Source organism: Gossypium raimondii, chromosome 6 (genome assembly GCF_025698545.1).
Source record: "Gossypium raimondii isolate GPD5lz chromosome 6, ASM2569854v1, whole genome shotgun sequence".
NCBI classification, from domain to species: domain Eukaryota; kingdom Viridiplantae; phylum Streptophyta; class Magnoliopsida; order Malvales; family Malvaceae; genus Gossypium; species Gossypium raimondii.
The window spans coordinates 47,082,374-47,098,724 of NC_068570.1; the positions used below are offsets into that span (position 1 = coordinate 47,082,374).

General features: G+C 35.6%; 2 protein-coding genes across 4 annotated transcripts; both read left to right on the forward strand.

Moving 5' to 3' along the window:
* Positions 1–822: 822 nt before the first annotated feature.
* LOC105772618 (CBL-interacting serine/threonine-protein kinase 23) lies at positions 823–7,252 on the forward strand. Of its 3 annotated transcripts, none has more exons than XM_012593996.1 (15): positions 826–1,414; positions 2,211–2,273; positions 2,472–2,543; positions 2,682–2,789; positions 2,884–2,964; positions 3,286–3,339; positions 3,427–3,552; positions 4,083–4,172; positions 4,620–4,739; positions 4,826–4,948; positions 5,364–5,480; positions 5,846–5,902; positions 6,031–6,105; positions 6,302–6,380; positions 6,938–7,252. In XM_012593996.1, the coding sequence occupies exons 1-15, from the start codon at positions 1,235–1,237 to the stop codon at positions 7,009–7,011; spliced, it is 1,419 nt and encodes a 472-aa protein (XP_012449450.1). In that variant the 5' UTR covers positions 826–1,234; the 3' UTR covers positions 7,012–7,252. The 3 variants fall into 3 exon arrangements, with proteins under 3 accessions (XP_012449453.1, XP_012449450.1, XP_012449451.1); XM_012593997.1 differs by having other exon boundaries at positions 6,947–7,252; XM_012593999.2 differs by lacking the exon at positions 5,364–5,480 and having other exon boundaries at positions 823–1,414.
* Positions 7,253–7,398: 146 nt separating this feature from the next.
* Positions 7,399–16,351, forward strand: LOC105772616 (uncharacterized). Its single transcript, XM_012593994.2, is given in 9 exon segments — positions 7,399–7,694; positions 8,637–8,886; positions 9,087–9,210; positions 9,876–9,971; positions 9,974–10,218; positions 10,297–12,082; positions 13,193–13,455; positions 14,119–14,225; positions 15,654–16,351. Coding segments are annotated over 8 exon segments (2,892 nt in total). The 5' UTR covers positions 7,399–7,638; the 3' UTR covers positions 14,191–14,225; positions 15,654–16,351.

Sequence of the window (16,351 nt, forward strand, 5' to 3'; positions counted from 1 at the left end):
AGGTTGAATTTGGTAGAGGGAAAACACTCCATGTAAGGTGCATTTTTAGTGACATGTCAAAAGCATTCATTGAAAATTTGCCCAGCTGGATGTGTTTTTAGCGCACTTCAGAAAAATACACTGAAAGTGCGTCTAGTGCACTGAAAACGATCCCTACGTGGAACGTTTTCTCACTACCAATTTCAACTCCTACAAATTTCCCACTCACCCATCAGATCTCCTAAGATTCTCGGGATAATATTTTCTAAAAAATTCTGATCAACCTCAACCTGTTATAAGCTACAGGTGATCAAAGCTTAGTTCCATTCAAAAAAGTTGAAAAAAATACAAACTAAGAGTTAATCAAATCGGGTAATTTGAGTTTTGATTTTGAATCGAATTAAATTTTACAATTCGAATAATTCGAATATATAATTGATATAAATACGATTATTGTAAATACCCTTTTAGTACTGTCATTTTAAAAATTACACCAAATTGAGCCCTAAATAATTTCAAAATTTTAAAAATAATATTAACTTTATAACCCAAAAATTATAAAAGTTTAAAGAATATATAAAATTTTAAAAATATAAAAAAACCTAAACTCTAAACACTAAACTCTAAAATACCACCTTAACAAAAATTTAAACTCTAACCCTAAAATAAAATAAACCTCGCAACAAAAAATCGTTTTCATTTATTCAATCTAATCCCGTAATTTTTCGAAAAATCGATTTAATACAACAATTTATAAAAAAAAGGTTAGCCCATTACGTGATGTATAAAAAAACACCATTATTGACCTTTATTTAATTATTTTCTAAGTCAATCTCCCTTGCATTTCGTGCAGGATTAAATTTAAAATGAGAAAATTTGCCAATGCCAGATAAAAAAAGATTTACTTTCAAATCTTCACTTCTCTTGAGCCCTTTCTCAGCTTTTGATTAATCTAAAAAGTTTCATCCATGTTTGATTCCGCTCCCTCTGCTTCTACTTTCTTTCTCTTCAACATTTTCGCTTTAATAATCGGGCTTTAAAGTTTTCTGCTTTTGATCTTTACATATAGGAGTTTATTTTCTTGAATTCGTTTTATTAGAAGAGAAAAGAAAATGAGGGTAGCCAAGTCTCGGGTATGGCAACCATGCAAGAAGAAGAGGTATTTGATTAATTGCAAGCTTTGAAAGAAAGGTTTTCTTGAAAAGACAAGGGAAAATAAATTTAAGAGAAATAAAAAGGAATTTTAGAGGAAGCGATGGCGAATCGCACTAGTGCAGCGAGCAAGACACGTGTGGGGAAGTACGAGCTAGGGAGGACGTTGGGAGAAGGATCATTCGCAAAGGTGAAATTTGCGAAGAATATCGAGGCGGGAGAAAATGTAGCAATCAAAATTGTTGATAAAGAGAAAGTTTTGAAGCATAAGATGATCGGTCAGGTAGTTTTATTTTCTTCTAATTACTCTTATACATCTCGTTTGCAAATGTACACTAATTGATTGTTGATATGATTTGGGAAGTTTTTTTTTATACGTAATCTTAATTTTATGTTAATTTGAATTCTCTTTTGTATGTTTGGTTGATTTCCTACACTAATTACTGTCATCAGTTACTTGAGTGATTTTTCTGTTCCTAATTCAGATGCTAAACATGTTTTGACTTTATGATTTCATTTTCTTGACAGTTTAGTATTTTTATTCATTTTGTTTGGTTTTGGTAATCTTTTCTTTTTTTTTTCTTATGATTCAATTAAGAATTGCGAGAATAAGATGATTTAGTGAGCAGATTGGGACGCCATATAGATAGTAGTTAAGGATTAGCAAACAAATGGGTATGTGGAAAAAAATGAGTCAAATTTAATTTGTCTATAAGAAACAGTGTTAATAGTTTTTCAGTTGATTAAGTTTGGTCTGTTCTATTTTTAGAGTGAAAAAAGATGATTCACTGTTTCAAAATCTGCAAATTTTCCATATTTCCGGGGATTGGCTTGTAAAAGAAGGTAGAATTCAGCTTTATAAGTCAATGAAAGTTGATCGGTATTTTCTACAGGGTTCCGTGCTCCAAGTTTTCGAAATTATACATGTTGAAAAAACTTATTTTTGGAATTGTTACACACCCCTTGATTTTTCTCCTTATTCAGTCTGACAGATTGAAATCTTCTATTCCCTGTCTGAATCTCATTTCTGTTTTACTTGCATATGCTACATTGTTCTTTTTCTTTGTTGTTGTTTGCAGATTAAACGTGAAATCTCAACAATGAAACTCATCAGACACCCAAATGTCATCCGTATGTATGAGGTTTGGCACCAAGCTTTTCTGTGGTTAGCTTAATCTAGTTATTTTGGTTTATCCTTTTGTATTTCTTTGTTGTATCTTGTATGTGCTCACATGGCAATCTGACTGTTTATTTGTAAGTAGAGGACTCTACTTGGCTTTATAATGTAAGTATGGTATGTCTATACTTCTTGTTAACTTCTAGCAATGTTCTTTGTGTAGGTGATGGCTAGCAAGACAAAGATATACATTGTTCTGGAATTTGTAACTGGTGGTGAACTTTTTAACAAAATTGTAAGATCCCTCACATACAGTTTTATGTTTTACTTTGGGAAAAGTAAAAGTGGAACTAGGAATAAAACTCAGCTGTTCATAAGCATTTGAATACCATACATTAATCTGACTTTTGTCCTGCTTGTCTTCTTGTGCCAGGCTAGCAGAGGGAGGTTTAAGGAAGACGAAGCTAGAAAGTACTTTCAGCAGCTTATTCATGCCGTGGATTATTGCCATAGCAGAGGTGTTTACCATCGTGACCTGAAGGTGTGTATATTTTTGTGTTCATTGCCCCTTTGCCCATAAGAGTTGCATGTGTAAATTTCTTTGATACAGCAAAACAGTGTTTTGTAATTTACAGCCAGAAAATTTGCTGCTGGATGCAAATGGAGTTCTTAAAGTTTCAGATTTTGGTTTGAGTGCTTTACCTCAGCAAGTTGGAGTGAGTATGCTGCTTTATGTGTTGTGATCTCTCTCTCTCTCTCTCTCAATGATAATGTTCTCCCAAGATTTTATTTTGATTATGAAGTACTTTTATGGCTGCTTGCTCCTTCTTGTATTATACTACGCCTTGCCACTTTGCATGTGTGTGATTTTTGGTTTGCTTGAGTGCTAGAAGTTAGTGGTCAACAAAAGAAGATAGCAGACCCCAAAAGTGCATTACATTTGGGTTCTCCATTGCCTACCACATTGGCGGATGGCTATTTATCATGCAACTGTTTTTAATACACTGATAAAATAATTTAAAACAATCTTCATATAGGATGACGGGTTACTTCATACAACATGCGGAACACCAAATTATGTTGCTCCAGAGGTATGTCTGCTTTTTTTTTTTTCAAACAAATTTCTGTTTCTTTATTCTCCATTAGCTTTTCTTATTGTTTGTGCTATCACTTTTTAGGTGATCAACAATAAAGGCTATCATGGAGCTAAGGCAGATCTTTGGTCATGTGGTGTGATACTCTTTGTCTTAATGGCTGGCTACTTGCCTTTTGAGCACCCCAATTTAATGGGTTTATATAAAAAGGTGGCTGTTCTCTCATCTTTCAGATTTATTTTTCTTTTACTTCAAAGTAAAAGCTGTTGTGTTTTTACTTATCAAGTCACCATTGGCATAAGTTAATTGAAGAATCAAATGGTATCATATTCTGAAAATAATCAATTTCTCCTGGTAAATATTGATTTGGACCCAATATTCCATTATCCCTATTGTTAGCCAGCATTTGCTTCCTCAATCATTATTGTTACTTTAAAGAATAAAATGAATTGTTTTGAAGAAATATAAATGAATATTGAAAGTCTAAGTTATCTGTGGTAGTTGGCTTGGGAAACCATCACTACTCCATAAAGGTAGTTTAAGTCATAGCTAGAAAGGACAGTACCTTGGAAATATAGATAAGAAAAGTTAATGTGCACACAAATAAGCTCAGAGAAACAGATGACTTTTGTGTTTGTATCTACTCACAACAATGCTGTCATACTGCTGATTAATGCTGATTAATGATTTTGTCTTCTGCATTTAAAATGATTTCTCTAATGAAGTTTATGTAACTGAAGATATTTAAGGCTGACTTCGATTGTCCTCCATGGTTCTCCTCAAGTGCAAAGAAATTAATCAAGAGAATCCTAGATCCTAATCCATTAACAGTAAGTTCTTGTCTCTTGCCCTTTGCTCAATGCTTTCTTTCTCCCATTTTCAATTTTTTTTTGTTTTCGGTAGCATTTTTAATTCAATTTCCCCCAAAGGTTGCAGGCCTTGACGTTCTCTTTAATTTTTTTGGGTCAATGCAATTTTTTGGCCTTTGAACTTAGCAACTAGGTCCATTTTGGTACCTGCACTTTTTTTTCCACTTTGGTAAACTTCACAGCTTTTCCTATTTTGATCCCTGAGCTTGGATTTCGTAAAAGTATGATGATAATGTGGCACTCTGAGGTTGTGCAATGTCATCATATTTTTTTTAAGTTTTAGATTTTATATATAGTTTTTAAAATTTCAATATGATGTGGTAGAATCTCAGAGTTTAGGGGCCAAATATTATATTTACCCGTTTTTTCTTGGATATGATTTTCACTCATTATTTGTGATTGAACCAGAGGATAACAGTTGCTGAGATTATTGAGAATGAGTGGTTTAAGAAAGGATATATCCCACCTAGGTTTGAGCGTGCTGATGTTAGTCTTGATGATGTGGATGCCATTTTCAACGAATCAAGGGTAACAGTTGTGTTTTTCACATATTGAATGTGGTTTTGTGGCATTGATGCAATGAAATGAGTCTGGATGCATGATTTTTGTTGCAGGATTCTCGGAACCTTGTTGAACAGTGTGAAGAAGGGTCTGTCGTACCTGCTACTATGAATGCATTTGAACTTATCTCAACATCGCAGGGTCTCAACCTCAGTAGTCTGTTTGAGAAGCAAATGGTATGTTAGCTAGTTATACATGACTTTCTATGTGATATATTAAGCACAAGAGGGAAACAGCCTGGATAATCTCACATTTTGATTCATCCAGTGAAGTGAAAGCCCCTTTGGTGGTAGACATGAACTAGAATTTTCTTGAACTCTGAAGTTGTGCATAAAGTGTTTTAACTGTCTTGAGGCATGTCATTGATAATTCACCTGTTATATCCCATTGTTTACTGGTCCTATTTTGCTTAAAATGAAATTTTAGTTCTTGATGCAGCATGGTTGATATTCACTATACGATCATACAAAAAGTTTAGACCGTCAAATCTAATAGAATATGTTTCATTTTGTGGAAGTCTTGGATTATGCGTCAACTTACAAAATACATAACCTTGAAAGTTAAAGTGGTTGTAATTTCCTCTAATTACAGGGACTTATTAAACGGGAAACAAGATTCACATCAAAATGTCCTGCTAATGAGATAATCTCAAAAATAGAAAAAACTGCAATGCCCATGGGTTTTGGTGTGAAGAAAAATAACTACAAGGTTTAATCTCTTCCCAGCCTCTTCATTTTGACTGCTGTTTATCGTCTCAAGAAATTAGATGGATCAATTTGCAGTTAATATTCATGCTTGCTAATCATGATATTTGATCATTTATTAACAACTCTACACCTGCTCAGTGAAGCACTGATGCTATTTCTGATGGACACATATTAAACATGATTCCATTTTTGTTTGTGTTTGTCACTAACTCCATTTGGTAATTGTCTTGGTATCAAGCTCTTTCGAATAGAACTGGAGTGTTGCATAGAGAGACTCGGATGTATCTAAATTGAGATGATGTGTAGTTAGTTTAGAACTTTGACTAGAAAATCAGTTTAATTTCCCTGTTTTTTTACCCATCTCAGATGAAGCTTCTAGGAGAAAAAACTGGACGTAAGGGTCATTTGGCTGTTACAACAGAGGTACCTCTGTTTCAGTCATAATTTTTTTTGCATAATTTCAGTTTCACCTTGTCTGAAATTGATTGAACATGATTATTAATGATCCTATCTATAACATGTCCCGTGACACTGCCTCTTTTCTTTTTCAGATTTTTCAGGTGGCTCCTTCCCTTTTCATGGTTGAACTTCGAAAGTCTGAAGGGGATACCCTGGAATTTCACAAGGTATTACCCTAATGTCAGTGCTGTATCATTAATGCGGTGGGCACTTTTGTTTAATAATTTGCTGATAACCATGGTCATGTAAAGCCATGCAAAGCATGTCAATTTGATGTTTCCCGATTCTAAGTACACCTGGTACATATATTTTCCTCTTTGGTTTGATATTACCTTGAAATAACACTGTTTCCTAAATTTACAGTTCTATAATAATCTCTCTACTGGGCTAAAAGATATTGTTTGGACAACTACAGACAGACGAAAAGTGGAAGAAAAGGATGGTTAGTATATCGTTCCATCTAGCAGAGCGTGCATCTCTTCTGAATTGTCAATCACGTATCCTCCTATGATTTTTATTTATTTATTTATTGGAAGGAGAATCTAGATTCAACGTATTTTTGCTGGACTAAGACATAGAGATGTTAATCCCATGAGCTAAGTGGAATCTTATCCCTTCTTTAGGGGAAATATTGGTTGTCCTCTGATAGCTTCAGGCTTGACTCTTTTGCAAAATTATTTCAAGTGTGTACAGTATGAATTTAACGTGGATGGCTTGGAGTATGTCAGCAATTAGCAGTTGAGAAAATTTAATTTCTGTTGGAATGATGCAACAATCAAAATAAGTTGTATTAAATCTACCTTCCATCATATTGCATGCCTGGGTATTGGATTTTATCTTTATCTATACAAATTTACATTCAATTAAGGTTTGAGATAATATGTTACTTGGACTCGAGCAAGAGTGTTGTTGATATTGTATGTGTTTGACCATGAGTATGCTTAATTTTTTAAAATTTTGGACTCTCCTTGGTTTTGGGTTTTTATTTGAGTCCTTCAGTTATTGCAGGGTGTGCTGCTGGGTCTTCTCCACCCAATGACGGGCATTCCCAGTCGCAATGCGCTATCCGTTGATTTCTATTGGGCGAACTGTCAGTCACCGGCGGCTACTCAAAAAAACAAATATTTATCTTGTTCTTCGATAGACGTTGCTAGAAACTTCAGCTTGTGTAAAAGAAGGCACTATATATACGCATACCAGCTATATATTTGCTTCTGTATAATATGCCTTAAATGAGATGTTCCTATCAATTGAATTTGTGAATAAATAAACTGGGGAAAAGAAAAGCAAAGGAAAATCTGTTGTTTCACTTTATTTCTTTCTTTAATTCTTTTTCCCAATTATCTTTCTATATTTATCACATGACAACTATTTTTACAGAGTTTTGACCCAAAATCTGATCGTAGCATAAAAACGTGTAAGCCTTTGAAGAAGATTGAAGTGTCCTTGATATCCTCCTAATTTTTGCTTATAAAATAAAATGAAGGCCTAAACAAGTAAAAGCGAGGTTAGGGATTGAAGCCCATACGCTCGCGTTACGCGCGTCTGGCAAACTATATACACGATATAAAAGGCAGCTGACAATGTCAATTATTCGGGTTTTCGAGTTCGACTCACTTGGTCTCTGCTTTCGAAATCAAATTATTGCTGTAACATATACTTTTTCTTAGGCCAAAAGGAAGAGGAGGGAAGGGTCTGCAATGAGAGAAGAGGTTATTAGCTCTGGTGGCACCATGGATCCCACACCTGCTGCGAGGTACCAATTCTCACCTCTCTTTCTCCCTCCCCCATTGTCATCTCAATTCTCAAATTAGGGTTTTCTTTCGCAATCCTTCATTTTTCAGGTGAAAGTAGGGGTTTGTTTTCTGTTTTTCTGTGTGATTTTTAGGGCTAAGGTTAGGTTTCTATTGGGTGTGTTTGGCTGCCGGGAAAAGCGACGCGAGAAGACTGAGGAATTAATTGTTCTGGAGAGTGGAAAATTATTGAGATTTAGTTAAAGCAACGTTTTTGGTTGCCGGGAAAGTGAGGAACAAGTAATGAGAGGATGGGTTCGGCTAAAGATATCCTAATTTTGAGCTTAGGCGCATTTTCTCTCGAACATGAAAATGGAAAAAGAAAATTGAAAAGAACTGATTAAAGTCTGTTTTTGGTTTTGACGGTTCACTGGGTTATTTATAATTTTTGTGCTCAATTTCATCCCTTCTATCTTGTTTTTCAATTTTTCTCTCAAGCTCAACTAAATGTATTTTGAAGCTGTAATTTTGAAATAGCTATTAAGGACCTGAAATAAATGAGGGTATTTTTACTGTTGCAAAAATTGTTGCTCTAGTTTCAAGTTATGTAAAGGAAGAGCAGAGTAGAAAAGCCTTGATGATCTAGAAATGATACCGTTTATCATTTCTATGCTTGTTTTGCTACGTGCTAAGTCCTTAATTACCTTGTTATGTGGCTACTTACCTTTAAGGGTGGGGCCAATAGAGGATGGAAACTGGCTCGACGTCCACTAGGAATATGCCATTAACTATCAGGATAGTCGTTTCCTGTTAAAGAAACTGACTTATACGAGGGATTTGTTAATATACAGTATGAGGAGGTATGGATATGCCTGTTCCATTCATTTTATATGAAACAGTTATATATATGATGTTCCATTAGGAGTTCAAAATATATATATATTTATGCTACTTCTCCTTATCAGTTCTGCTGGTGCATCCTCCCCTGCTGTTCCAACAAATGTCGGCAGTGTTGATTGGTCTGGTCATGGCCAAAATTCCAAAGCAGCTTCTCAATCTTGTGTCGGATCCCAAGCCCAATGGATTTCACTCTATTCTACTGCTGGTGGGTCTGCTCTTGGATCATCAAGAACTTCATGTCGACCATGGGAAAGAGGTGATCTTCTCAGGCGATTGGCTACATTTAAGCCTGTGAATTGGTTTGGGAAACCTAAGGTATGCTTTTGATCTGGGATCTCCTTTGTGTACATTTACTAGTGGATACACTTTCAGATACAAAGTTTCAAGTTTTTGCTTAGAACTAATGTGATTTCATCTGTGTTGAGTTTAATACTTACGAGATTCAGTATTCTTTTAGTTATAGAGTCTGATTAATATGATCTTAAGGCATACTGCTCCTTTCAAATGAATTGTAGGTTGCAAGCTCATTGTCTTGTGCTCGGAGAGGATGGATAAACATAGATGTTGATAAAATTGCATGTGAAACATGTGGGGCATGCCTGAATTTTGCTTCCTCCCCATCCTGGGCTACTTCTGAAGGTTAGCTGCTGTAATTCCATTATTTGCTTTTTGCTAGTTCAGCTCCCTAGGAAAATATAATCATTGTAGTGTGATCATCACAAAAACTCAAGCATTTCAAGGTATTTGATGCTTTGAGATATGCTTAATGATATATAGAAAATAGACGAGCAATACTGTGATAAATGGACTGATAAATAGAACTTAGTTTCTGGACAGTTATGATTTTCTGTATCCTTTAAACGAATTGTGCTATTAGGAACTATAATTCATTGCCTTATGACAATAAATTGACATTGTTGTAGCTAAGAAACATAAGTTACAGGAAACATTAATGTTTATTTGTTTGTATATTTTTCTAAGTGATTGCTTCTAAATGCTTGCTTCTGCTTTCATTCACTTTCTTTAGATCAGCAACGTGAATGATGAATTGAGCCATTTATGCTTGTTTTAGTCTTACTTGATGTTAAATTAGGTTTTACTTATTATTATGGTAGGTTGATTGCTTAACAATTGTTCTGGTTTCTGTACCATAGAAATAGAACTGAGCATTTTGGGTGGTTTGCTGTCATGAAATTAATATTGTGGATGATGAAATTGATACACACTGCTTTGATCTCTCCTCTTTGCCTTCTCTCAATTGCTATTGATATTTATCTTTTTCTAGGGGGTTTTCATTTCTGAAGCTGAGGATGCTGGTCAGGCCTTTTCCAAGCAGCTGGATGTTGGGCACAAGGTTGCTTGTCCTTGGAGAGGAAACAGCTGTCCAGAAAGCTTGGTTCAATTCCTCCAACACCTCAGTCTGCTCTAATTGCAGGATACAAGGATAGGTGTGATGGACTTATGCAGTTCCAGTCTCTTCCTGTGGTAGCAGCATCTGCAGTGGAGCATATGCGTGTCTCTCGAGGTCCACAACTCGATCGCCTTCTATATCAGTTGCAGAATCATATGGCAGAGTTTGAGTCCAGATCAGAGAGTATACTGGAAGCTGATAGTGCTCGAGATGGTGCATTTTGTCTGTACTCTCGTGTAAGATATTCTAATGATGTTCTATCTGCTGGTAATTGGTAATGTTTCAATGTTCTTATGTGCTTTACCTTTTTGCAGTCACAGAAGCTCATTAGCTTGTGTGGATGGGAACCAAGATGGCTTCTAAATGTTCAAGACTGTGAAGAGCATTCGGCTCAATCAGCTAGAAATGGATGTTCTTTTGGCCCTAACACGACTAAGGTCCATCGTTCGCAGGATCCTGGACCAAGCAAAAATGCTCTCATTGCTTCTGGCAAGGATATTGGAAAAAATAAATTGATAGTTGTGGAGGCTAGATCTGAATACAGGTCACCTTTGTTAGACTGTAGCTTATGTGGTGCTACTGTCAGGATATTGGATTTCTTAACTGTTCCTCGACCTGCTCGTGTTGCTCCCAACATTGATATCCCTGATACAAGCAAGAAAATGGGATTGACTCGTGGAGTAAGTGCAGCCAGTGGAATTAGTGGTTGGGTTGCCATTGATGATCCAGAGAAAGAACCAACTGAAGACCGTGATGAAGTGGGAACAACTGATGAGAGAAATTTGATGCAAAAAACAGATGTTGAATTGAATCTTACAATGGCTGGGAGTTTGTCTTTTAGTCAGTTGGGTAGAGCCGCAACATCCAGAAATATGAATGATGCAGATATGGGACGGGATTTAATGATTGGGCAACCATCAGATAGTGAGGTTGGTGATCGAGCTGCTTCTTATGAATCACGGGGTCCTAGTTCTCGCAAGCGAAGCTTGGAGATAGGTGCCAGTTCAGAGGACAGACCACAGTTACGCCCGCAGCAAGCTGATAGTGTTGAAGGAACTGTCATCGATCGTGATGGTGACGAAGTCACTAATGCCCGACAATATTCTGCTGGGCCTTCAAAACGAGCTCGGGATTCAGATATTTTTGATACTTACTGCTCACCATATCCAAGAGACTCATCTGATGCAGGTCCAAGCCATGCAATGGGCTGTGAAACTTCTGTAGATGGCAACAAAGTTGCTCTGTTTAGGCAAGGAAGCAGCCATGTTATTGGAATACCGTCAGCCAGAGATTCAACGCGTGCGTCCTCTGTCATTGCAATGGATACTGTGTGCCACAGTGCAGATGATGACTCCATGGAAAGTGTTGAAAATTATCGTGGAGATGTTGATGATATCCATTTTCCCTCTTCTAGTATATATGGCCACCTTGATGTGAATGACACATCAGAGTTGAATTATAGTAATCAAGCTCAGCAGAGTATTTGTTTCCAACAAACTGCTGAAGCAGTTCCAGGTGAAGTAGGCATCAGCAGTACAAATGATGGTGATGAAATTTTCAATGCTGAAACTGTGACAGCTCATGCTAGGGATGGGCTTAGCTTTGGAATTAGTGGGGGGAGTGTTGGTATGTGTGCCAGCCATGAAGCTGATATCCATGGAGCAGATGTCTCTGTGCATAGAACAGATAGTGTAGTTGGTGATATAGAACCCAGAATTGAAGATGCTGAAAATCAGGGTCAAACTGGTGAATCTGCTCCAGATCCTGGGTTGATGGATGAGGTTGTTCCAGATGAAATAGATAGAGAGGATCCTCTTGGTGACTGCCGAGAAATGTTGTCTCGCTCTCTAGGAAGGGATGACAGCGGATCAAAAGTTGATGGCTCTGCCAAGGCAGAGTCTATTGAGAGTGGTGAAAAGATAAGCCAAAGCTGCAAAGTAATCCCAGATAACAATGCTCTTCCTTCTCTTTCTTGCAATGCAAATGTGTACTCTGGTAATGAAACAACCAAGGAGATAAAAAATGCTGGAAAATCATCTTCTATAAACAACTGTACGTATCCAGATCCAGATTCAGATCTTGCTGTCGCAACTGGGATAGGTAAACCCTATGTTTTTTTTGTGGATCCAAGCCATAAAATTTTCATTGATTTAATTTTAACGCACTTTGGGTAGTTTGGTCTTCATATTTATTTACTTATTACACTTCAATAACACATAAATATGATGGCAAAAGTAGTTCACCAGAAAACTGGCTGTTAAAGAAAAGCAAGATTCACCTCTTTGGCTCGCAGGTGTTCTTAAATTTATGCTGTTATCTGTAGGTTTTGTAAGTTTGCCATCTTTATCTTTGTAATAATTCTTTTCCTTCCATTTCAAGTTATCTTGATTCTTGAAAATTGCTAATGATGTATTGTATATAGTACTAAATGCTTCTTAGATTTAATCTAAATGTGTTCTTAGGGTTGCTTTGAGAACTATTAGCTCTATGGTTCTGAATTCTCTGATTTTGAGCAATACTTCCCTTGCCTATTTTTAGTAGATTGAAAAATTTTAGCATCTATGCATAAAATGAATAAGTGGAATAGTTTTTTGCCAACTGAGTGAAATAGTTTGAAATATCTTTTTTTGGAAGTGTAATAGTTTGACTGTATTGCATTTAGAATAATAATGCTGCATGAGCTGATTTCAACCTTCTCACTTGTGAGTGGAATAGTTTTTTGCCAACTGAATGAAATAGTTTGAAACATCTTTTTCTGGAGCTTTCTGAGATAAAAGTCTGTTGCGCTCTGAATTGATATGATAATTTTCTTCAAATTATCATTAGTTTTCAGTGGTAACACCTTTAGTTTGGTTTGGAGTTGCTTTCATTCAGCCTGCTGAAGCTGTAAAAATAAGATATTCTCTGGATCATAAAGATTTGTCTTCTAGGTCATAATTAATTCGATCTTCTGGATTGTGTTCTTATTTCTGTTGATATCTAGATCTCTATGTAATTAGCATTTAACAGTGTGCCATACGTGCTTTGAAATATGTACCAACTTCAATATTACTGATATTGCCTTCATTAACTTGGCTTGCATTGCCTTTAGATTGTGTTGGAACCATGTGTTAAAATTCATTTTTATGAAAGTACAAAGGTGGACTCTCCATTTCTATTTCCTTTCTTTTTCTCTTCTGGATGCCTTCTCAAAGCTGACTTGATTTTTAGGGCCACCAAAAGGAGAAAGCAATTATGAAGAAGCTATAGAATTTGATCCAATTATTCATCACAACCAGTTCTGCCCCTGGGTGAATGGAAATGTAGCTGCTGCTGGCTGCAGTGGCTACTCCAGCTCCTCCTCCTGCTCCAATGCTGATGTTGTTGCACTTTGTGGGTGGCAGCTGACCTTGGATGCTCTGGATGCCCTGCGATCACTGGGGCATATTCCTGTACAGACAGTACAGTCAGAGTCGGCAGCATCATTGCATAAGGTTAGTTGTGTTAAAACTAAAATAATGGTGGATCTGGGGCATAAGGTTAGTTGCTGCTGTCAAGTCTTGAATTTGGTTCCATTTCTTGCATGGTTTTGTGAATCTTATTGATGTATCCTTGCCTTTGGTTCTTGGTGAAGAGTCCAAACTTGTGAAAATCTCCTCTTACTTCCAAGCCATGGCCTACTGCTTTATAAATGACAATCATGCTTTATTGAGGGCTTTAAAGATATAATCTATGTGGGTTGGGGTACTTTGACTGCCCCTCATTCAGTTAGTTCATACTCGTTTAAATTGATGCTGTTGTGGCTTACCTTAAGCAATGGAGAGTGAAAGAAAATGACAGATCATATCCATTTAAATTAATACTGCTGTAGCAGTTATTATATCTTAAAAAAAGGAGAGTTCAAAGTTTTTTTTGGGGATTTTGGTGGTCATTATTTTTGCATGGGTTGTCAGATGCTGATTAATAGTAGTCTTTGGTTGAACTTGTTTTCTTTGGGGAAGAGCCAACTCATCTAGTATCTAGGTGGTTATGGTTCATGTTTCATCATTTGACAATTATGAGAGCAGCTACTAAGGCTTCTGGCATCTATGATCTGCTTGGCACACTGCTACGCTAACCCCTCATTTTCACAACTAATAGTCTATTTCTGTATGCAGGATGATCAGCAAACTCCTGGTAAAAGGCTCCTTCAACGGCATTCTGTGAACAAAAGTCATGGCCAACATTGATAGTCGAACATGAAGTGCAAGGAAACCTGCAATGAGTAAGTAACTTTAGTAAAATGATTGTTGTAGGTCCCTCTAATCTTGCATCTTTGTTCATTTAGTTCTAGTTTTAATTGGATTTTGGATCATCTTTCTAGAACAGGTTTAAGATAACCATTAACGTAAGCAACAAATTTTAGTTAGGAGGGTGGGGCCGAGCCTGCAATACACATCCCCCCTTTGTTTCTTCATTATGAAAAATTAGTTGAAAAAAATCTAGGAATAAACACAGTAGGTACTTGTATTTTAGGGTTAGAAGCAATTTAGTTTGGAAAGTGCACAAACCTGGACAACTGATGGCGGCATTAACTATTTCTTATAATAAATTATACGTAAGGAGCAATTTAGCCCCTATGGTATTTGAAATTGAGCAAATAAAAACAATTGAAGTGGCATTAACAATTTAAGTTAATAAAAGCTAACATGGCCAGAAGAAAAAAAACTTTCTTAAAAAAAATATAAATGCAACCACGGATAATGTACAGTTGGTTGAAATTTAAAAAGAAAATATGATATTCATAAAATGTTCTAAAAATAAAATAATTTATAAAATTAAGAAAGTTCTAAAATTATTGGGGAAAAAGTCCAAAAATATTATTTTATAAAATTCAAAAAGTTCAGTGAATAATTTTTTTCTTTTTCTAATTTTTCAAAATTTTTGAATGTTTATTATTTTTTATATTGGAAATTCAACCAATTGAGGATGAACGTGCAATTGTTTTTCACAACTGTACTTATATTTGTTCTTTCCACCACGTTTGCTTTTACACACGTAAACAATTATTGTCGTATTCAATTGTACTTGATTGCTCACTTTTGAATAGTATAAGGATAAAATCACCTCCATTAATTTGAAAGGGGCTAACTTGCTCTTAATATAATAGTTTATTAACCGAAATAGTAAATACCATTATCAATTGTCATTTTTTTCTCACTTTCTAATAATATATGAACTAAACTGATCCATTTATTTTGAGAGGGATTAAAATGCTTGTAATCCTATAGTACAAGGACCTCGTGAATATTTATTCCAAAATTGTACATTTTCTACAGTTCCAAATCTACAATGCAGTGTATAAGAGAAATCAGATTAAATGATCATAGGTTGACAAAACTATAATGAAGTTCTACTGTTAAGGGGTGTGGTTGTGTACTAGATTTAATGTGGGTTGCATAGCTGACATTATAAACTGTTGATTTTCTTCTATATTACAACTCCGTGAAGAATAGGTGGTTTGGAGCTGAAGTTCTGAAAATAATGCAAAATTTTGGTTATTAATGCGTATATTAAAGAAAAACAAATACAGTTGATAATGGTCAAACCCAAAAGAATACTAGGAATTATATTGAAAACATAGAAATATATTTTTAGCATACTATGCATTTGGATATCCAATCCTTGAATGTAATTGCAATTATCTCGACAGAACCTGCATGGAGCAGTGTAATTACGATTTCCCTCTGGCTTTCATGTATGCGCCAATGTCAGTGAAGGGTTGGATCAAATTTGAAGCACTTTGAGCTGTTGCCAGAGTGAATGGTTTTGTTGTTAGTAAAACATGATCCCATGGTAAGGTAGTTTGTGTTATTCAGGTGAGATACTATACTGCATAAATTATCATTTCTTGGTTTCTTTCAGACTATTATTGCGAATATAATTGTCTTCTATTATTATTCAATTATGTGACGGTGAACAATGCTGTTAAAGAACAAATTGTCTCTATTTCTACAACTTTGGTTCTTCTGGATTCTCATTTCATGGATGACACTGCTAATAAATAAAATGAAGATTTTTGGTGATGTTGCTAAATGACATTGTCATCAGACACTTGTGACATACAAATAAGATTGAAATAGGATCAGCTTTTGGGATCATCTCTTCTCAGAAAACCAAAGCTTTCCCCTGTCAATTTCCCAAATTTTATTCAGTGATTTTCAGATCACAGGCTCCTGAGTATGTCTGGAATAAAAAGGAAGCGACAGCTAACAGCAGAGGCAGCTGTTATTTCTCCGCCTCAAAGTACTGTAAGCAATGAAGTTATTGTAATTGATTAATTATTTTTAAAATTGATACATAAATTGTATGTTACTTTTTATAATTTTTAATGTAAATGTAGATTTTCAA